The following is a 23,323-nucleotide window of genomic DNA, read 5'->3' on the forward strand; positions in this document are numbered from 1 at the left end:
TCAATATATCTTCAACACCAAAAGCCAATTATTTGAAGATGGTGGTAGTTTATGTGGTTAATCCTTTATCTCTACTGTTCTCTAAGGTTACAACAGCTTTCATGACAGAAAACAATTAAGCCCAGGGAGGAGCTTAAACTCTTATTCTTTTTGCCTCATATTTCACAAGTACTGTCACTCAGAACACAATCATATATATCCCTCTTCTAGGGATAGCAAATCAATGCCCAAATATAAAGACCCCAATATTTGCTATCTCCTTAGTTCTCAAGGTTATATAATCATGATCATCTCACTTTTCAATACAATAAATACCTGACTTGCATGTGGCACAAAGTCTCTTACATCAGAAGGATGTTTTAATGGGAATTTTTCATGCTAGTTTCTGAGAACCTAATCCATGGTTATTGTATACTATATTGTCAGGTTAACAGTTCCTGTATGTTCCCTCTATTGTCTATTTAGTTTTTTAGTTTGTCATTGTCATTAGAAACTAAAGCTACTGCTGTAGCTTAATTTGAATACAAGCCCCTGTGCTGATAGAGTCTTTGGAAGCCAAACTTTGTCTCAGGAGAAATTTTACAGCTGAGTTGCTTGCAAAGCTCTCATTTACTTCTGATGATGTAGCATGGTACGCACATAACAAAACTTGGAATGACTGAAAGAAAAAAGGATAATCTTGTCACACTGATAATTTAAATTAATAAAATGAAAACTCCCAGTCCATAAACTACTGTTGCCACAAAAGGGCAAGATATTCCAGTTATTTGGAAGCTCCTGAACAATCAGATAATTATTAATTCAAATCTAGCAAAAAGAAAAAGTGTAGCACACTCTTCATGTACATTCCCATCAGAAAGGAACTAAAACTCAGACAATGAGCTTACTGCTGTTTTTTAGCATTATTTTGAATACTCCTAAGGAGTAGGTAGTTACATATATGACTTGTCAAATTCTCTAGAAAAGCTTTTCAAAAGTTTTGAGAAAAAAGAGCCATCCCTCTTTCTCAGAATAATGATAGCTGGAAAGTAGAATTTTTAGACAATAATGCCTCAAAAGAATGACAGATTTCTTGGCCAAGATGTAAATCTATACAGCTGTTCCATCTTTAAACACTTGGCAGCATGCAGTGGTGCTCTATACTTGTTATACACCAATAAAAGCACTGGAGTGTGAATAAAAATACCAATAAACTTTCTGGCTAATCCTTTCTCAAAGTGGACTGTACCTACTTTTACAGCACAACTAGTGAATTCCATATACTCATCTTTGGTATTTTCAATGCTATTGATTTACAGGGAACATTAATTTCTTGAGAAAAACTCTCTGTGACTATCTAACTCTAGCTGACTGTAAACTATTAAAATGTGCTTATCAGAGTTTTATTGGGGAATAGCTCTGGAGGTTAACTTCATGTAATGCTCTGATAAGTCCTGAAATTTGGCTTGTCTTTCAACCAAGAATTAAGTAAGTTGGGATTAAAAAACAGGATTTACACAGTTCTATGCCCAAGTCTGATTCATCATTGACCTTACATATAAATGAGCCACAGAGGGTGAGGAAACAGTATATACACTGCTCTCTTTGCTTGCTTGTGCAGCAAACATTTCAAATGGCAGTGTCTTAGTGCAATTATGGCTTGTTTGCTGAAAGAAAAGAAGATTCTATAAAAGAAGGTAAAAGGAAAAGGCAATTGGCTCATGATGCAGTATTTTCCCTTGGTCCACAGGAGAGACGCTAAAGGGTGTCAGCCTTCCCAGTGCTCAAGGCATTCCAGCAGAGATCATGGCACACAGGCCTGGAAGAACCTGCACTTATAAACCCTATTCCTTCAATCACAGTGAGATGGCTGACTGTTTTATGTCCCATAAACTGTGACACAATTTCCTGCCTTTACTTCCCAATGTGATAAAAGGTTTTTCATCATGCACCACATAGAGTTGGTGCAGTCTCTACCACTGTGTTCTGTATTTTGCATCCTGGAATGGACTCTGGGAAATAGAAGCAAAGCAAACAAGCAAACAAAACCTCTCTTTATCTTCTGCTTTTCTTGCTTTAATAGAACATAAATGCCACCTTTTATTCAAGCAAAACAAAACAGCACTGTCAGTAAAGGATGCTGTCTGTCGTAAAGCTCATGGTGTTTTGAGCTGAGCAAAAGGACAATTAAACCCAATAAAGTAGTAAAGGAAACCATGGGGAAATTTAACATAAAAGTAAAAGGTGATTCAGAATCCTGAATATCAGATTTGTAATGTAGTTCTCTCTCTTCAGGGGAACAAAGTTAGTTATATAAGAAATTCTCACAATATTCTAAAGTTCATCTCTGCTAAGATATATGAATTACAAGTGTCTTACTCAGTACAGAAATATCTGAGGCTATCAGAAGTCTCTAAAACTGTGCTTAGCTTTGGCAGCATAATTTCAGAGTTATCATCTAACGGACACAAAAATAGCCAATGAAAATTTATTATTGATTCCATGATCAGTGCAGCCTCCTCTAACAAAAACCCAGAACTTCAGCAAAGATGGTCCTTGCTTGAAATCCCTGCATGAATCTGTTCTCAGGAGTGCCAGGTACTTGTCATGAAGAATAAAATAGCAACATACAGTGTTCTTGTTGAAATAACCTGTGGATGTGATAATAGAAATATACAAGTAAGGTGAAGTTGCAGATAGAGTTACAGTAAATCAATTAAGCTTTAAAAACAAAAGAAAAACATCTAAATTTGCAAGATGTGGCTCAGGTAGAAACTACTCAGTGGCAGATTGCAGAGCAAAGCTCCAAGTTCATGGAGATAAATAAGCAAAAGAAAGTGCTGTACCAGCAGATTCAATTGCTTTGCCTAACCAAAAATGATTAGAGCTGTTTGGGCCAGCCTGGGCAATACTCTTAGACCCTTGTCTGCAACACACCAGAAGGACATAGGCCAACCTTGTATCATATCTGCCACTCATGTGTGGCGTCCAGGATTATGTGCCTTAAGTTATGTCAAATAGCACCAGATTCCTCTGTGTGGTCAATTGACAGCCTCATTGTTCAGAATACATTTTAATATGTGCAGTTTCAGTTTGCATTTGTTAGTTTCTATACGATACCATAGAAAACTTGAATTTATTGCTTCTTGACTGGTTCTAAATTCTTTACCCCAGCCTCTCTTCCTTCCGACTGGTACTGCATTAAATATTAAATAATAAAGGAACAGAAGCATGAAAAATGAACAAACCACTCAACAAAAAATATTAATTACATAGGTCAGACCAAAGTTCATGTTACATGAACCAAAGTTTGTTATCATTCGTCTGATAATGGTTTATAGGTGAAGTTTAGGAAAAAAATTGAAAGTGTGATAGCTTTTTTTCAGGCTATTTTCCCAGCTTTAAACAATCTGCACTACAGGGACTTCCTGAAGCATAAGTGATATCTTTGTGTTGATACATTTGTCTTCCAGAGCTATCAGAGGTCAACCAATCATTTATTCCAAGTGAGTGACTTGATTGTTTGCAAGGAGTTTATTGACGAGAAAGTAAAAGTTGCTGTTGTGTTTGAGAAAGAAGTAATTGGGCAGTGCATGTGATTTTATCAGTTTCTGGATAGTTCCTTTAAAGAAAAAAATGAATGTATTTTCCTGTTTCTGATCATAATGAGCTCATACAATGTGACTTGGAATGGGCAATTTCAAATGTCAAGATGCAAGGGTAGCAGAATGTGCTTTATATTGGTTTCACAATCAAAAGCAGGATGAGTTGCATTTTATCAAAAGGAACACCAATGTCAACAAGAAGAATGACCATATTTGTTCAAGTGTGGCCCAGCAGAGAGAAAATTTCAAAAAATAATTTGAAGGTGTTATACAAAGTAGTTGAAGGACAAATTTGTAGTGGGATGTCTTTTTTTCATTGTGTCAGAGCAAAGTTGCCTGTTTATTAAGGAAGGATATGTCAAAGGAAGATGTAAATCCAAGACCAGTTCTGCCCCACAGAATACACCAGTATCTTGAAACTCATATGGAGTGATAATATGTGAAACTCTTATGATAATATGTAAACTCTTTATTTTACATATGATCTACAGAATCGTCTAGCAAAATCACACCTTTTTTTTTTCATATATTGTGGGATTTACTAATTACACACATTTTTTACATTGAGAATCTTAAATCCTTAAGAACACATATTATAAAAAGATCATTACTTCCATGTATGTCAGTGAATAAATTTGTCAGTTCATTTTAGTAGAATCCTGTTGTTCATGCATAAAATCTCACTTTTCCTTTTCTTTCCCCAAGGAGAAGCCTAATGTGTAGCTTTTACCAATGCAGTTGTTATTAAAGCTGAAAGGAAGAATAAGAGGAAGAAAGTACACTGTGTTTTTCCATAATCATGAACCAGTGTATTGTTTCTTCCATATGGCTTACAGCCCTATCTCAGGAACATACACATTGAATTGACCTCTGGATGACCTAAGATTAAATTGTTATAGGAAAAAAATAAGTAACAAGGGGCAGCTTAAAGCTGAGTGTGCTCCAGGCAGGGACATAGAGAGCCTGGCTGCACATGCAGTCTAAATAATCTGGCTGAATAAACCTTCTATGGAGCGAACTGGTGGCACCTTTCCCTCCTCTCACAGCCAACCACATAAACTTCCCATCACTCCTGTGGATGCCACGCTCATAAGCAAAGGAGCTCTTGAAATGTTTCAGGCTTTTTACTGACAGAAATTTCTTAGAATATTTATCCAGAGAATATACACTTAGTTTTAAATGCTCTCCTGGAAAACAGCACAAAACCATCTTGGGGTTCATTCCAGACCTTGCCAGCTTGCCTCCACTGATGAGTAAGACAGGACAAGTCCTTGAAAGCCTCACCAGAGAGCAATGATTACATTTCAGGACCTCTGTGCTTGAAATATTTCTCTTAGAAATAAAATGAGCATGTTTTTACTGTTGGATTTTCGTTTCTAAAAATTTGTGTCCCAGCATGTTTTAGAGAATAGAGAACATAGAATGGTGTCTGAGTGTCTAGATGCCCTTCAGAGTTATAGCTTAAGACAAGTAAGAAACTATTCTTGTGGTTCTTTAAAAATTTGATTCTTTCAATGTCTGAATTATATCTTTACTTATATCTTCATTTTGAATACTTTCACCTTTTGATTTATTTTTGTTCTCCTAGATTCCTACTCTCCTTTTTACTCTCTCTGTGCTCTTTTTCTACTCTTATGGATGCTCAAAAGGAACACTACCAGGAAACTGGTAAAGAAAAACATAAAAAGTATACTCTGGTTTAAAAAATAATTATCATAATGTTTTATTTTTGGTAACTTTTATTCCTGGACTACAATGCACCTAATTTTTGTAGCAAGCTACAGTCACTGTTCCATTTTTTTTCTGTCTCATATGGTGTGGATTTTTGTTGTGCCAGAATGTGTTTGGAAATAGATAAAGTTCTTAAGACTTTATCTTTCAAAAACCTGAAAGTATACAGGCATAATCTGAATTTATGACCACTGCATGAAATATTATCCTGTATACTGTAGTAGTTCAGGATCATCTTCCCCTTCTTTTAAAAGAACAGAAATCTCTGGGAGATGGGACAGAGAGTAAAGGGAAATGTTGAGCCAACACTCTTTGTCTGAAATAGAGTGGATGTTGGACCTGCAAATGAAATTATGGCATCATGGAAAAGAATGGCAAAACTCTCTTTGACTTCAGCAGAGCAGAATTTTGCCACCACTTTAATGAGACAAGTAAATAGAACTACATGAAACTTTTTTTTTTTTTTTTAACAAATGCAGGCTTCAGACTCAGTTTTACATATCAATGTTTAACCTATCTTTGTTTTATCATCTTAGAATATGTTTCACTGATGGCAGTACTGAAAAGGAGCCTAAAATATTGTGTGGAGCATAAAATGTGAGAAAAAAGTAATATTTGAATTTGAAAAAACTCTAATTTTTAATAAAGTTCTATTACCACCTTTTTTTCTTATATCTCTGATGATGATGATAGCAAAGTGATGATAGCAAAGCTATTTTGTGATAGCTTCCTAAGTGTCCGTAAATAGGCAAGACAGTGAGTTTAAGGAATACTCTCCCATGCCACTTGATTTTCATATTACAGCAGCAAAGCCATGCTACCAACTCACACAAGATATTTTTCCTTTGTTCATTTTTTTAACAAACTTGCACAGTGTTGTCAGCCTTCATGCTGTCGCAGACATCTTTTGTGAAAAATCTTTTCTTTAGGATTTTCTTTAGGATCTGCTGAAGCTGAGAAGTTTCAGCAAGAAGATGTAAACAATGGTTATCTGCTGCTGTGGAATGCAACAGGTCCACCTGTGATTGGCCCATCTTGGATGTTTATAATTAATGGCCAATCAAGGACCGAGCTATCCAATTGGACAGAGTCTGAGAGAGCTGCCTTTGTTATCATTCTTTTCTTTTCTATTCTTAGCTTAGTTAGCATCTGAGAAAACCCCGTGCTTCTTTTTCTTTTTAGTATAGTTATAATGTAATATATATATATATATCATAAAATAATAAATCAAGCCTTCTGATCATGGAATCAACATTCTCGTCTCTTCCCTCATCCAAGAACCCCTCTGAACACGGTCACATCATGCCGTTGTTGTATATTTTTTTTAGTAGCTAATGTTTTACATAAGTATTTACCTCTTGAAAGTGATGATTGTGTAAATAATTTCAGATTTTATTAAAAAGCATGTCTTGTGGTCTTTACAGCTCTGAATACCTAAGTAGCCCCCCACCTTACGAGGAAGCATTAGAGCCTTTTGCTAGCTTTCAAACATGATTTTTAGATATTTGGGATCAGAAATTATGAACCTTTGGGCAGTCTTCCCCTATATCATAAATCTTCCCTGGTTGCAGTCAGACTCTGACTTAATACTTCATTCCTGTATGCCTTTTGTTCTCTGCTTATTTTTTTTTATTTTTCTTCTTTTTCCTCCCTACACCATTTTCCTTCAGTATGACTCCAAACACTTGATGAAGTGCCAGTATCTACTTCCACAGAATTATTCCTCTTCCATTCATACTGATGTTGGTAAGATATGGATCATGTCACATGAGATGACCATTCAGAGAAAATGGGAACATCCAAACTCCTCATCTGTCTTATCAGCATTTTGATACTCCAGCCCCATTGCTCAAAGGAGATATTTTTTCTGATTTTTAGGATTTCTTGTACTTCAAACATGATTAGAGCTTCTCTAATCAATAAGCTAATAATTGGTCTTCTTTTCTTTTAAATTAATGATCACAGACTTTATTCCCTACAGAAACATGCTTAAAATAGCAAATATAGATTAATAGGTAGGCCTTTAAAATTTAGGGTTTAAAAAAAATTAATAATGTCATCTAAAAAATTTAAAAAACCTGTTGTACTCTATGTTCAGTTGTCTGTGTGAATAAATCAACAAAAAGAAAAAAGGAATTCAGTAGGAGGGAATTTGCAATACACAGTATTACACCAGAATCATCTTACTGTAGATTTTATTGGCAATAAAAAGGAAATAAAACTCAATAAAAAGGAAAATGTGTTAAAAAAATAAAACCTTATGGGTTTTTTCTGTGTGCTATCTTATGCAGCAGCATAAGAATTTTCATTTCTAGACAATTAGAATGAGTAAAGAAAACTTCATTTTCTTATGGGTCAACAGTTTTTTTGTCATTATGTTGTTCTGGTTTTATATAAAATCTCCTAGCCATTTTACTAGGTGGAATATCTAGACTATTATGTAGAAAGGGCTCCCGTTTTGTAAATATACTTAAGCAAACAAAGGAACAATCTCTCATTCCTATTATAAGTGCATACATACATGCATACAAACATACATACATATATATACACACAAATGAGTATAAACACTGATGGGGTTTTTTTTCAATGCCATTTCAAGGCATTGTTCTGAGAAGATTGTTTTCTTTACCCTTGACTTGTGTTAAATATTCCACTCAGGTTATGGAAGATGGTTGTCTGATTGCTTGCCCTATTTTTCTTTGCCAGAACAGATAGACTATGCTTATCTATTAAAAGCACTCCCGAGCTACATTAAGCTTGGATACCTGTGGAGCTTGTCAGCACAGGTTCTCACACAGGTCACTGGTTGCTGGGGCAGCCTCAAGAACAGAATAACAAGCACTATTTGATATGGGAAACACACATCTGTGTCTTTTTCTTATCAGCATACTGATGAGAAATCCTTTGGATAATGAAATAGAAAAGCTCTCTAGGTAATTTTGGTGCTTTTTTTCATTTTTCTAACTCTTGTCTCTGGTGCAACTATTTTTTTTATTCTTGAATTACAGAAAGATTTAACACCTTTTTAGTGGTTGGGATACCTATACATCACTTCCAGTTCTTGGAGAGATGTCTTGGTTCAGAAAAGAGCTCACAAACACAGATAAGTAGTTGACCACCTGAAAAAACAGAAGGAGTGGAAATAAGATCCATCAGAGATGATCTGGCATAAAATTATACTATGACTATGATTTTAGGGACTTAATTCAGTTTTAAAGCATAGATGTCCACCAGCTTGGGACATCTAAGGAAGCTGTTTATATATATATATATTTATTTAATCCTGAGTTGGGAGCCATAGGAGTCCTGCAGTTTTCTAGAGATGGAAACTAGCTGGGACAACTCTCAACACATGAAAATGCACAAGACACTCATATTTAGGAAAATAACTTGCACTCCAGTATGGTTTGGTTTTTCTTATTGTGTTGCTATTTGACATCTTAATCCTGGGCTCAATTCAGGTGCCCATGTAGAGGTGATAGTTGAAGATGTGATTCACAGCAATAGACTGCCCAGCTTTAGATGATCCTCTCATAGGTAGATTCTCATGCAGATCCTGTGTCACAGATGATAAACCTGTGTCACCTTCCCTGGAGCACCTCAGGTTTTACCAGATACTTATGTATGGACAGCTGCTTCAAATCTCTGCGTGCTCCTATCAGATCCCTTTTTAACTAATGCTTTTATTACTCTTTTGTACAAAAAAATCTACCAGGACAGCCAAAACTGCTGTATTATCATGTAAAGACCAATGCACATGATGTTTCTATTTTCAGAATATATGTAGTACCATAATATTTTCATTTCATATATGCCTGCTGTTTTAAACCTTTGACTTTTTAAAGAAAAAAAAAAGCTATAAATTCACCCATTAATGTATTTTCTGGCACTTTTAACATAGACACTTTCCTTTTAACATTGACTTCCACACTCTTCAAATTTCAGAGTGTACCAGAATTTTCTGTAGATAAATATTTATCTGTACAGTTGTAAACCATAGTAGATGTTCTATCAGTTTATGCTGCATAACCCTGGTCTTACACAATTGCCTAAAACAAATTCAGTAACTTGCCAAAATACATCATGCGATGCCTGGCTATTGTCTAAATGACATTCCTTCCTTTTATATGTCTGTTTGATTCATTAAAAAATCTTAAGGAAACACTGCACAAACTAGATTTCCATTAAGCAGACAATAAGAAAATTATCCTAAATAGAGCAGCAAAGCAAGCAAAATTTCATTATCATAATTTTGTATTACTTAATTTTTTATTTATTTTGTGTAATTTTTAAATTTATTTTAAAGAACTATCCAATTTGACTCTTTTCCTCTCTCCCTTGCAAACTGAGCATTGCTGAAGCTCTAGCATGACTTTTAAATTTTGAGTATAAATAAATACACTGTATGGCTATACCATATAATTGTTTTGGAATTAAATTTTTCTGTCTTGTTTTAGACCCAAAATTAGAGCTAGACAGCTTTTGACCTTAGATCTATCTTCAGGCAAGATTCCTTGTGAGATGAAGAGGTGACTGAGATTACCTAGCTTTCAGACTGCTGTTTTCAAGATGCAGCTGTGCTTAGGAATCTGGATAGGTTCTGTCTGTCCCACTAAATAGGAAAGGGGGCAGATATGAGTCCTTAAGCTTGGAGTCAAGCACAACAGGCTTGACACATCTACACTACTGACTTCTACCCAAACTACTTAGACCTACTGTCTTCTACACCATTTTTTTCTTCTGAGATCTAGGTCAGAGTGGTCCAAACTAAATATAGAGGTAGCTATCAGTTAAGAAGCAAGTTCAATTGAGCATCCAGTCCTCAATTTCACTCCCTGGGTCATTTTTACCCAGCAGCATAAGTGAATGCATCCATGAGGAAACTGAAGGAACCATAGATTCGTGTCAATGCTTTAAGTGAAAAAAAAAACCCAAGAAAAAAATATTTCCTTACGTTTACTTCCCCTATTCAGTAATAGATGATTTTTGAGCTTTTTGTGGAACTGATGACTTAGGGAACTTCTTGGTTTCTGTCCTAGTCCTAACTTGTGTGAAGATAATATTTTAAATTTCAGGTTCACAAGAGTGCCTCACTATTTTTTATTAAGCAAACATCACATGCACAACATGGTAGGAAGAACTCTATCACACTAATATTTGCAATCAACTTATTAATAAGCTAATTTAGAATTAACAGATAGCTAGCAACTAGTAGGAAAAAAGCTTCAGAGTGAGAGTAATGTGTAGAATGACACAGAGAGAACACAAGTGCTAGTGGGACAGTTCTACTTTCTCCTGGACTAAAGATTCTTGCTGTACTGCATAAAGTTGTTGCTGTATCCTTCTACTTCTCTACAGTTTTTCCTCCTAGCTGGCAGACTCATAGGCCAGTTGGAGTTTGGTCACTTTCTAAACAGTATATAAGGCAGCTGCTGTGGAGCAGGGTTTACTGTGGTGGATTAAGGACATCTGATGTTTTTCCTATACACTAATACTATACATCAACTAGTATAAGTTAAAAAAAATTCAAATATGCTTAAGAAAGCAAGTTTCATAATCTTACTTCGGATAGGAAATTTCAAATTTCAGGTCATCAGGTTAGGGATAGGGTTAGGGTTAGGGTTAGGCTTTTCAAGTCATGGGATCTTTAAATTCTACTTTTCACACAGTAATTGTATTTTGGCAACAGTCTCTTGCTGTGTCTTTTCTTTTTTTCTTTTGTGCTGTAGTTGTTTTTTTAACTTTTCCTTCCATGCCCACACCTAAATGATCAGTCCAGAAAGTAGGATTTCTGAGACCCAAGTTTAGTTGGATAGGCAAAGGAGTGTGCAGTATGAAATGCGGAAGCTTATAGAGTAGTCACATGACAATAATATTTTATCCAAAAAACACCTTCATTAATTGACACCAAACATTTAACTCTGGGTAAATATAGCTACTCTAAGAATGTACAGATATAAAAATCAGCAGCCCAATTCACCATTCTCCCCCAACATATGCATCTTCAGCAAAGTAGAGGCAAAATCCTACCAAACCAGGGCAGTAGGAACAATTGCTCTAGGAATCTTCCCAGAAGCAAGTTAGTCTACTAATGGGCATATGGCAAACAGGCTCTGTACCTTAACTGAAAACACAATTGAAGAAACTGTTTGGATAGTGGAGAGACATACGTTAAGAGATTTCTAACATTATTTTTGAGAGTCTTAATTCTATGTGAGTGGATTTGATCTGAAACATGTTATGCAAATATGAATATGACCCTATTAAAAAAGTTAATATCTTCAGTAATAAGTTTGTTTTTTTCTCCTGAAGTATATATTCTTGATTCTTTGGGACCTGTATTTTATAAATATCAGGTCAGTTTCTGGTATTCTGTTATCAGAGAAGTGTTCACCTTCTATGATACTATTCAAAAGTGCTTAACACTCACCTAGAACAGTGTACATATTGAATTGGAGGTGATGAATAATTCATAAAATCTGATTTAACTTTTTTTTCCTTGGCATTAGATGATAATTTAGCATAGGGTGCAATCAATGATTTCTAAGATACTGACATTCAAGGTTGTGCTTGGTAGCACCTAGAAAATGTACAATGTACTTACTTTCACAATTAATTTAATGCAGTAGATACTCTTTGTCACTGCTATGATATTTAAAATTGTACTGCATGTGTTTATGGCATTAGAATGCAGTCACTAATGCTAGCATGGAAATATAAGATGAAAGATTTCTTAATATCCCATCATCAGGTTTTGACAACCTTGGCATTTCCACATTGGCTTTGGGAAGACTTCCAGACCTGTAATTCACTTTATGTCTATGTACACTACCTTTTCCTTCTTGCATAATGATTTTGGATACTATGTCATACACAATCTAAAACCAAGACCCAAGACTGAACTGAGGAGATCTATTATGAAATACTAATAGCAATGTTATTAAAGATGATTGATCTTTGCCACTGTTTAAAAATGTGTCAAGATTTCAATCCTTTTTTCTAGATTCTGCCATGGATTTTATACCCAACTTTGGGAAAGCGTCTTGAGGTCAATCTTTCCATATTGGATCTGTAGGTACATGTCTATTGTGCTTATTTCTCTTGAGTTTATAAAATGTTTATAATTCCTTGCACCCCAGAAGTCAAGAGACCTCGGGTGTTTATCATTTGTGGACGTCAGACTGAACTGGGGAATCAGAAAGTATGATGGCTTGTGATGGTACCCCTTCTTTCCAGGAGGCAGAAAAGCCTGTAGCAGGGACAAAACCTGATGCAAGTTTGTATGGGCTGCTGTGAGATCACATTTTCATCTGCAGGTTGGCTGTCTCTGCTGCCAGGGCACACTAACTGCATGTCTATGAGCAGCTTAGATGGTAACTCCCTCCTATGGCCCAGTGCTTTTATGACACTTAATGTATGTCAATCAGGCTGTGTTGCCACATTTGCGAAATATTAAATAACAATTTTTTTTTCTTTTTCTTTTTGTTGTCGCTATTTTGTTTTATTTTGGGGTTTTTGGTGTTGTTGTTGGGGGAAGAGTGTTTTGTTTTTGTTTTCCTGAATAATTAGAACAGACTTTGCAGCAGATACTTGGAAATAACAGATTAAAGTTCCTGAAGAGTACTTATCGTCAGCAAGTTCCGACAACCTTGAGATTCAATGACAGCTTTACTCCCACAGTTTTAAACCCCTTGCAGTTATCTGATTTCCATGCTGCTGTTAATGAATCCCACTGGCAGAGCTAAGAACTGTGCCCTAAAATACACTTCATTATCATTCCCTGAAGCTTTCTGCTACGGGATGTGGCAGTGGACAGTAAATTTGAAGAACAATACCTGTTGTGTTGCATACATCAGAAAACCACATTGGTTTAGGGAGTGTCACTAATGCTCATTTTTTTCTTTCTGAAGACTCATTTATCTTCCAGGAGTCAACAAGTTTCTGAGCTAGAATCAACCCATTAGTGATTGTCATCAGAATGCTGCTGAGCTAGCACAGGGTGGATAACTTTTTGTTTTACAAAATATGATGAATGAAATGTACTTCATGATGGTAAGTCTAATGATTTAGAGCTGGAACTGCTCTGGAGGTTCCCAAAATAATTTCTTTGTAAATTGACCTACACTATTATAAACTATGAAATGCCAGAATTTATTTTGTGACAAATCCTGCAGTCTTTATTCTACTCTTAAGCAAAATAGTGATATACCACACTTCTTACTTCTTGGGTAAGAACAAGTAAGAAGCTAATTAGAATAAAATAATCTAGTCCAAGATTAAATTAGAATAAAACAATCTAGCCCAAGAATCTTGAGTTAATTAGAATAAAATAATTTATATTAGAACAGATTCTAAGAAGACAACAGCTTAAAAATATTGTTGCAGTTTAGATAATAAATGAAATTGTGTTATCTTAGGAATCATAGCTTCTAGCACTAATGTTGATATTGAACCAGTTTCATTCAACACTTTCTTTTCTGAAGAAAAAACTAAACATAAATGTCAACATAAAAAGAGGTTAGGTCAGATTTTACATTGTTCATTAATGTTTTCTTTTCCTTAATTTTGAGAATGTCTTTATCCTATATTACTTGTTTAGAGTAATAATATATTTTAAATGTTGCATGAATATTTTTTTTAATCAAATAAACATGAGGCTGGGTGGGAAACAGCAAAATTAACCTTAAAATATGAATATTTTGATTTTTTTTGGTGTAGAAGATATTTGTATCCTAATATAGGAGGAAGATGCTTTTTGCGCTAAAACCTCTGTTTTGAGAAAATTGCTTGTGGTTAGACCTGAGAGAGTCAGTTTCAGTACTCAAAGTACTTATCTCCTTAATTTCCTATATTTATAATGAACATAACATGCTTAATTTATGACTTCATTTGCTTTAGCCTTCTCTCTCTTTTCAGAGTAGAGACACAGGTATTTTGAGTGATTTACAACTTATTTGGATTATTTCTCTCTATTGGCTGCAGAATGAAATATTATTACATCAAGTGAAAAGCTTAGTGCTGTAAGTAGTGCTTATATGCACTTTGCAGCTACACTAATACACAGAGAACTACTTGTGGTGTCATCAAATACGTCTTTAGGTTGGTATAGCTACAAAGAAAGACAATTTGGATGTTTCAAAAGACTGGACATCTGAATGAGAACTAAAAAAAATTAGTTTATCTAGACTAGCAAAACCCTCCATGAGATATATTTGCTGTTTATAGATGTTTTGGAATTCAAATGAAGAAAAACCTTCAGAGAATATTTACTTTAGTTGAAGAACATAAGGAAAACTGGACTATGCATAAAATATATTCAAAGAGGAAATCAGAAAAAGATTTTTAACCACTAGAGTACTGTGATTGTGTTACAACTTTTCAGTAAACTTTCTATTGTCTTTCAGATGAGAAATACAGACATTCACAAAGTATATAATTAGGCCCCTCCTAAATTGCAGGTCAGAAATTCAGTCAGAGACAAACTTTTAAATCAGTGAGGTTTTGATCGCATCATCCTCATTTACTTCGATAGGATTTGGACTGTCAACCCAATAAGCACTGCAGACAGTGGTAAGAGATGGGCTGCATAGAGAATTCCTCCTTTGTAACCTGCCTGCTTCCTGTATTTCAGCTGAAAGTTAAACAGAGTTACTAAAGTAGCTCAGTGGGTATCATGAAGAATATTTCACATGCTGGTGAGCTTCATATATTCCAGAGCCTAATGGAAGGTATCAGAGAAGCGAAAATGTATTATAGATAAGGAAGTCTGATCAAAATAGAAGCTATGGGTTCATTTTTGTGAGGCATTCTCTGTGCCTACTTCAGAGAATATTTTGAGTTATTCTCTACATTTAAAATTACAAAATGCTTTTACTGTTTTTTTCCCATTCACCAGAGGTCTCAAAAGACATTCTGTGTACCCACTCAGGAGGCTATTCTTGCTGTCGGGGCAACTTCTCAGTATAGCTGAGATGGGATGGCATAAAAAAGATGTAGGCACAAATACAGCAAGACTTCTTGAAGGCATGTCTCATAACAATATAGATTGACAGTGAGAATGGCAAATGACTGAAAAGAATTCCCCAGTGGATTAGAAGCCTTCCTAAGCAACCTGCTCTATCTAAATACAGCTTGTGAATGAAGTCTGCCTAAAATTAATTCTGATGTAACAACAGGAGAAGTGAATTGTAGAAATCTAAGGATTTTCTCTAAGGAGAATGTGTCACCTGCCCCATGACATTTAAATTAAATAGAGAGTTTAAATGTGTCAGTTGATCTCAACTACTGATATAAAGCATAGAAGACAGAGCAGGTCTTTAAGATACTTAGGAGTCAAAAGGTAAAAGGTTTTATGGGCAAAATACCAGACCTTGAACTGTACTTAGAAAAAAAAATCAGAAGACACAGAAAATGTTACCAGACTGGTGCAGTAGTTCTTTGCACATAAAACACTACCAGTAGCAGAACAAGCATGTTCTTTCATAAATGCATTTCCTGTGTGCTTTTCAGATGCAGATTTCACTTCAGTTGTATACATCTGTAAGTGGTCCACTGGCAACTCTGACAGCATTTGTAAATAGAAAATCTCCAACACATGCTTGCATCAAGACCATAAGCATTCTGATAGAATGTGATTCAAAGATAGGAAGTACTTCAAGTCATAAGGCAAATTGAGAAGAATTATTATTTCATATTCTTTTGTAATTAGATATATGACTTCTCTTTGTTTTTTTTTTTATCAAGGTATTTTTATTGCATCTATATAAATGTCATGTCTGTTTCATTTGTATTACTGCAGACATGTTACCATGCTGTAATAAGGAACCAGATGCATATTTAGAAAACAGTGTATTCATTCACTCCTCTAAAAATCCATGACAAATGTCACACACAAAAAACCAAAATACTTTAAATCCCATAGAACTATTTATTTAAGAAATGAAAGAGAAGAAAAATCTATAACTTGTCCTTCAGAACCATTTACATCCTAAATATCATTATGACTTACTACTGATTAGCTGTAGAAATATCTTCTGTTTAATTATTTCAAATATCCACTTTACTGTTTAGTGTATATTCATCTGTTACAGTTACTTTTTCTAGAGACACATTTTGACAAAATGCTTAAATCTTAGAAAAAGCCCCTAAATAAAACTAGCTCTTATTTTGGTGATCAAATGCTGGTATCAACTAGTGCACTACAGAGAAGAATCTTAGAGTTTTGGAATATCCTTCAAGTGCTTACCTAAAAAATTAAACTTTTACTTCTAGAATTCCTTAACATGATAAATAGTGCTCATTTTCCCACATATCACATTCTTCATTAGTATGCGCTTAAAAAACCTGCTTGTGAGTGAACATCCTAATTTTTCAGATGAGAAACTTAAAGCACAGAAAAAATTCTCATCAAATGTCCCATTTCATTAGCAGAAAAAGTAAAATAAAAATTCTCACATATATCTTGAATTCTGTTCTCTTAGCCCAAATAAAACCCAATTTTTTTCTCCTTTGCAAGTACCTTGGTGACTAATAAATGATAACCAAAATGAATTAGCAGATCTTTTTCAAACTTCAGTACACTGAAGTAGCAACTTTAAAAGAAATTAATGTGTAAGAATTCTTTTAAAGTTTGGGTTTTTTTAAAATTTCCTGATCTCTTAATGATTGTGTTCAGGTTGTTGATTATCTCTGCTCATATTAGTTAGGTGACAAGAGGTCAGTGTAATGTTTCTTTTCTCAAAAAAATAATGTTGTCTCCATAGAGTAATTCATGTTAATTCATGGTCATATGGCTTTTCAATCCATTAATTAAATTAATGAGACTTCACTCCTTTCACCCATGCACCCTTAATTAAAAAACCTGAGAATGAGAAACACAAAAAAAGTAACATATGGTGTTATCAGTGTTGTGCCCAAGAGAACAATTTAATAACAGCTCAAGATAATTTATTGTTAATAAAACCTAGTCACTCTCTCAAAAATGCATATGATAATGTGGAAAATCTGTGAATATTCCGACTTACAGAATCTATTCACTTTTCTCTGCATCAGTCTTGGTGACTAATGCTTCATATTTCCAGTAGCAGCAAGGTGGAATATTCAACTGCAAATCTGAATTTGATTGTATCAGAGCATATTTGATGAGAAGTTGTAACTGCTCTTCTGCTGATGAGATTTTTGGGTAGCTAAAACTCTGTGTCAGAGGAGTTTAGCATGTTTTCTTGACAGACCTGCCTGAAGTCTATTGAACAAAATATTTGCTCAGCATATGATTTACTTTGTTTTTTACTGGATCATTTTTCAAGGCTGTTGATGGAGCCTAGATGAAACAGTAAATCTTAGAAACCAAAGGAAAGAGCTAAAACTAAAAAAATTAGACAATTTTCATTGCCATGCAAACCATAAGGAAGTCAATGTCTCTGGAATAAAAAAAATAGTGCCTGGAGATTCCAATAAAGTGAAATTACTCACTTCTCCTAAGTTAATGGCTTAATACACCCCAGTTTTTGTAGTCATAAGAGGACTTTTAATTAGGACTTTTAAAAGGATTTTTAATTAGGGTTCTGCACAAGCTCTACTTTCTGATATGCACATCACCATCCTGAATAACTCCTGCTGGGAATCTACCAGGCAGCTGGCATTGAACCCCTGCCTGAGGTACCCTTCAAGGTGCCTTGAGCACAGCAGCAGGGAAAAGTCAGAAGAGGAGCAGCCCTGAGGTTCCCAGATAACCAAAGGAATAGGGATAGAAAACGAACAGATAGAAATGGCAAGTCTTTTGCTTACAAACATCTAAATTATCTGAGTTTGCCAGTGGTTCCCTGCATGCAACTGCAACTAAAGAAATATTCCAATTTTATTCACAAGAAAATTCTTGTCATCTCAAAGATGTATAGTAGAGCTGTAAGTCCTTCCTTTCAAGGACAGCACAATCAATCATTTCTCAGTTGCCCTCATTCACACAGAATCCTCTGACTCCCTCTTGGTAGGAGTTCCCAGGTCTCCCCTTTAGGAACTAAATTAATGCTCTGCAGATGGATTTTAGTGGCTGAATTCCAAACTCTTTGTGTTCATTGGCAATCCACTATATCAGGATATATCCAGAATAAATTAATTCAACTCCATGACTAGTTTCCACTGAATGCTTTAAACACTCAATGTTGTATTACATTTCTACTAATAAGAAATGGGTGCAAGCTGCTCACATAATATAAATATGTTAATGCACAGGACTGGGAAGACTTATTTTAATTAAACAAATCTCTAAATGAAAGCAAATAATAACAGCTATAATAATTAATAATCAATGCAATGGTCTTTGTAGTCTAGGATGTTTGCTAAGGATTTTTTTCCATAGTGTTTTATTTTAAAAAAATTTTATTAATAATATAAAAATGATACTTAATGGCAGTTTTAGAACTGAATGATTCTTCCTAGTTTCAATTCCTCCACCAGTTTTCTAGTTGTGGGAAATATCTAAATCTTGCTTACTATTTTTCACCTTTTCTAATAAAAGTTAATAAAAATGGTGAAAAAGCATGGTTATTTTTTCACAAAACTCTATGGGATTTTTCTCCACATCATGTTTACATTTGCTCTTTAAAGTTTAATGTATCCTACATGATGAAGCTTCCTAGAAACAGTATGTGTCAGTAATTAATCCTAGGTGTTTTAACAGAATTAAACCATTATTTAATTAATTAGATTATCGCAAAATGATCTTCCTTCCCAACACCTTGTTCATCATTCCGGCCTTTCACAGTGTGTTTTTTGCCACCAGATACTGGCTTTCTTCTAGTTTAGTTCTCTGAAATAACCACAACTAAGGACAAAAGAGTGTGAGAGACTGCAAAGCAGGGTCAGAAGTGCAGGAGCAAGTACAGGAAGGAAGAAGCAATTGTAGCAACACTTCTTTAAATCATCTTAAACTTTTCTAGAACTGTGCTTTCAGTTGTTACGAATAACTGTGTTATATGTATTTTATATGCATTTTTAATTGCCATCTGGAGAAGCTAGACACATAAAGCCATTTAAATTCTTTGTTCTGCATTTGTTTCTTTCAAATCCTTAACCAAGTTCCTCTTGAAATACCATTTCTCTTTTTTTCAGCAATCACTGATTCCATTGGAAATATTCACAATTATGGAATTTTCTTCACAGAAACTTACTAATACATATCCAACCCCTGGCTAATTTCCACAACAATTAAAACAGGTCTCCTCATCTCTTGTGTGGTAAATTCTTTGAAAAATAGTAAGAAAGCAAGAGGGAGAAGAAGAACATTAATTGAATTTGGTCTTCACTACTTTGGATACAAAAAGAGAGTCATATTACGCCTGTATTACTCCCAAATTTTTTTATCTGATCACTTTCCTGACAAAAAGGATTTTAGTTGCATGCAACATTTTAACATGGATTTTTTTTACCATCCCTATTCAAACACCTGTTTTGCAACAATATTTATTACTTAATGCAAAACAAAATTAGTGAGAGCCCACAATCAAAGGTCTGGTGACACCATCTGCTTTGGACACCTTGTACAGTTGTTTTTGGAAAGAACTCATGCTGCACTGGGAAAACCCAGAATAATCTTTCTGACAAATATACAAGGTTCACGCTATGCAATATATGGGTAAGACAGCAGCCATTTCCAGCAAACATCTTGAGCAAATCAATTGGACAGTACCAGATTTACCTCCTGCTTTACCATGGAAGCAAGCCATGGTACTCAGCCACCTCCATTTCCTCTCAAACATATGCACACACACAGCCAGCAGCTCTCTGTCACTCCAACTTCCACCAGCATAACTTATTTGCTAAATAAAATTGAAGATTCCACAAAAATTCTGATACTTTGAAACTCTTTCTTGACTTATTTGGCTGGAGATAAGCTTGGTTTCATGCAGTATGCACAGGGGGGAAAAAAGGAGAACAAGATTTTAATGTTTCACTGGCAAAGAGCCAAAATACAGGGAGCCATAATGAAAATAAAAATGGGGTATTAAATACCAAAGTGTTCTTGGTAGCAGTGGTAGCAGCCACAGCTATGAGAAATGCTTGTTGTCTGTATAAGTAAAAGCATTTCAAACCAGTTTTCAGCATCTCCCTCAATGCATCCAGTTGCTCTCCACAATACCTACATTCCACTGGCCTGACTAGTTCAAGTCACTAAGATGTTTTATCAGGTATTAAAGACACATAATCAATGTGTCCCAGGAGGATAAGAAACAAAGTATAGCCATGTTTAGAGCTGACCTACAAGTGGCAAAACCTGTGCTCCAGGTGTTCCTTCTCTTAAGCACGCTCAAGTACCCTCCTCTTTGGTGGGAGGAAGATTCAAATGAGACTATTTTTAAGCCTTTCACTTCAGCTGAAAGACTGTACAAAAATAAATGCCATATGCACAAATCCAGGGATATAATAAATAAGTGCAGATTTGCCTCTGCATCCAAGCTGAAGAAAAAAATCTGTTTTCTGTTCTATGTTCCACAAGCTTTGTTTTATTTGTTAAAGAATAATAAATTCACAAACAATATTTGCAGTACAGAACAGCGTGTGAAGAATAAAAATATATTGTAAAGACAGATCAAAAGTTTAATGATGTCAATAAATCCTTTTTCCACTCTTTGTTTTCTGAGATTTTGAGCAAGACCCCACAAAAGGATTCACATTTCGAGATTTTTTAATCTCAGATGTTCCAAGTGTTCATATCAAAATATACTGCTGTATAGATAGATAAATTGACAATTTTGGTGTTTAAATATATAAAGATAAGATTTTATGTCTTTTTTTTTCCTTGTGTTGATCTTAAATTGAGTCATTTATGTAGTCATTCGCTTACCTTTTATAAGGAACTCTTTGGTTTTCAGACAGTTCAGGTGTTAATTTTGCATTTAAAAGGTAATTATGATACCACAAATCCCTGATGTATTATTTTCCCTTACCTAAAGATCATAAAAAAGGGACAGTGGGGGACTGCAGAACTTATTTTTTTTAATTAAAAACTTAGCAGGTCACCTTCTAATAGATTTACCTATGCAAAGGGATTTATATATATTCAGTAAAGACATAAAAGCATAGATGGCAATTAAGAAGTGTCCTGTGGGATATCAGCATATGCAGCCTTCTTTCCCCATCTCTATAAAACCAAGTGTTTCCTATCAGATGTCAAACAACCTAAGAATCACAGCCAATAGGAATTGAAGCAAAAAGCAGTTTTTTAATGATGCACAGCTTCACGCAGGATTGAATCCCAGATAAGATCAATAGTATTAGATTTCAAATGATAATTGTGATCATACAAAGAAAAAAAAGATGTAGATAATTTTATTCTTCCTCTACATGTGGGCAAAAGCCAGAACTGTTGGTAACCCCATGAAAATTCAGCCCTGGAACATTCCCATCCAGGGAGTTGATTAGAAGGAGAGAACTGATAAAAAAAGGTATCTGATCAAGGTAGTCTAGGATAAGCATTCAGCAAATGAAGATGTTCAAAACCCCAAATTAATTTTTTTCTTAAAATACAGATGGATAACTGTAAAGTATTAAATATGATGTCTAGGATAGAGCATGGGAATCCCACATCTTGTTAGGATTGTTGGCCGCCTTTCAAATTATGCTAGGGGGGGCAAAATCTTCCTCAGAACAAGACAGAATTAAAATCCTCTTTTATTTTATATTTAGTTTTTTTTGAAGCAGTACTTTGATTTGCCCTTTGCAGGTATTTTGCATAATATATCAGAGAGGGAGAGACAAGCAGTGACTTTTTGAACAATGCTTGTTTCAAAAAACACAAATGAAGGTATCCAGTAAAGGAGTACTCCTAGGCTGAGAATTAGTCTGACCTTTATGAAAATTGCAATGGCCAAGCCTTCATGACTGTAATGACAGGAACGGTTGAAGAATTAGCCCTTATGACAAAAGTCATAATTTCTTTAATAACCAGTCTACAAAATCAACAGTGCTCTTTAGAATTTAGAAGAAGAAAAAATGTAATTATTGAAATATAGGCTTATTACTAAAATGCTAATGAACTCAAAGTGGTGACAATTACAGGTAATAAAAGTGATTCTGCAATATTATTTATCCTAATTCCCTACTTTTAGGAGTTGTATTCATTATTAATTTAGGAATATTTAAATACTAGATTTGAATGATATTCATAACACCATGTTTGATGTGTTGGTTGACTCACTGTCTTTCTTTAAAGTGCCTTACACTTACATGACAAGCTTCTATAAGGATTTTTTTCCTCTTTTCACCAGAGCCAGGATACTTTTATTCAGAAAGGCACCTGAAGTAATTCTGAACAGTAAATAGTTGTACAGGGAGGTAATAAAGAACTGTGAAGTGCAGCACAGATATAATAAAAGATTATATCACAATAGATAAAAGGCACAGTGGTGCTTTTCTCACAGGGATTTTGAAAAGGACTTGAGTTCAATTACAGTGTTAGGTACTTTAATCCTCATTCTCTCTTTGCTATAAATAAATCAGAACCATATTTATCAAGTCAAATGATGAATAGCATTCATTATTTTATACATTAACCCCCAAAGTTCTTCAGGGTAGCAATGATTCACCTCAATAAGTCATGCCCAACTGAGGCCATTTCAAAGAGCTTCAGAGCATCATAAAAAGGCATCCATGTGCTTGTACATGGAATATTCTCTGTTTATTCCCATACACAGAGAATAAAGGACCCTTTCTTTGTTCCATATTTATTTTTTTAAAAATTAAGTCTTTTCTACTTTAACTACAATGGATTTTTTTATTCATCTCTTATCAGATTCACCCTCATTATTTTCAGTACTTAGCTAAGGGTATGATTTTTGGGGTCTAAAGTTGTCTTAGAGTACTCTTGTGGTTGCTGAGAGAGGTACCAACCTCTACAATGTCACTTTGAGCATCCTCCTGTATTTTCCTGTGGAGATACAGATATAATAATGTCAGCATCTAGTACGTAAAATAAAGTGAAGAGTTCTGGAGTTCTCCACAGCACAAGG

The 23,323-nt window shown here is 34.8% G+C and overlaps 1 protein-coding gene across 3 annotated transcripts in view; it reads right to left on the reverse strand.

The window, feature by feature from the left end:
* The window catches only part of GPC5 (glypican 5), a 602,268-nt gene that overhangs the window by 70,860 nt on the left and 508,085 nt on the right, over window positions 1-23,323 (reverse strand). Inside the window, exon 8 of one of the 3 annotated variants that reach the window (XM_071430986.1) lies at window positions 8,340-8,437. The exons of the other annotated variants lie outside the window; for them this stretch is intronic. Coding sequence (XP_071287087.1) covers window positions 8,367-8,437 — 71 coding nt within the window. The 3' untranslated portion in view covers window positions 8,340-8,366. The remainder of the gene's footprint in view (window positions 1-8,339; window positions 8,438-23,323) is intronic. 3 annotated transcript variants of the gene reach the window in all.

This window comes from Agelaius tricolor, unplaced genomic scaffold, assembly GCF_023055355.1.
Source record: "Agelaius tricolor isolate 1412-34295 unplaced genomic scaffold, bAgeTri1.0.p SCAF_7, whole genome shotgun sequence".
In the NCBI taxonomy this organism is placed as follows: Eukaryota; Metazoa; Chordata; class Aves; order Passeriformes; family Icteridae; genus Agelaius; species Agelaius tricolor.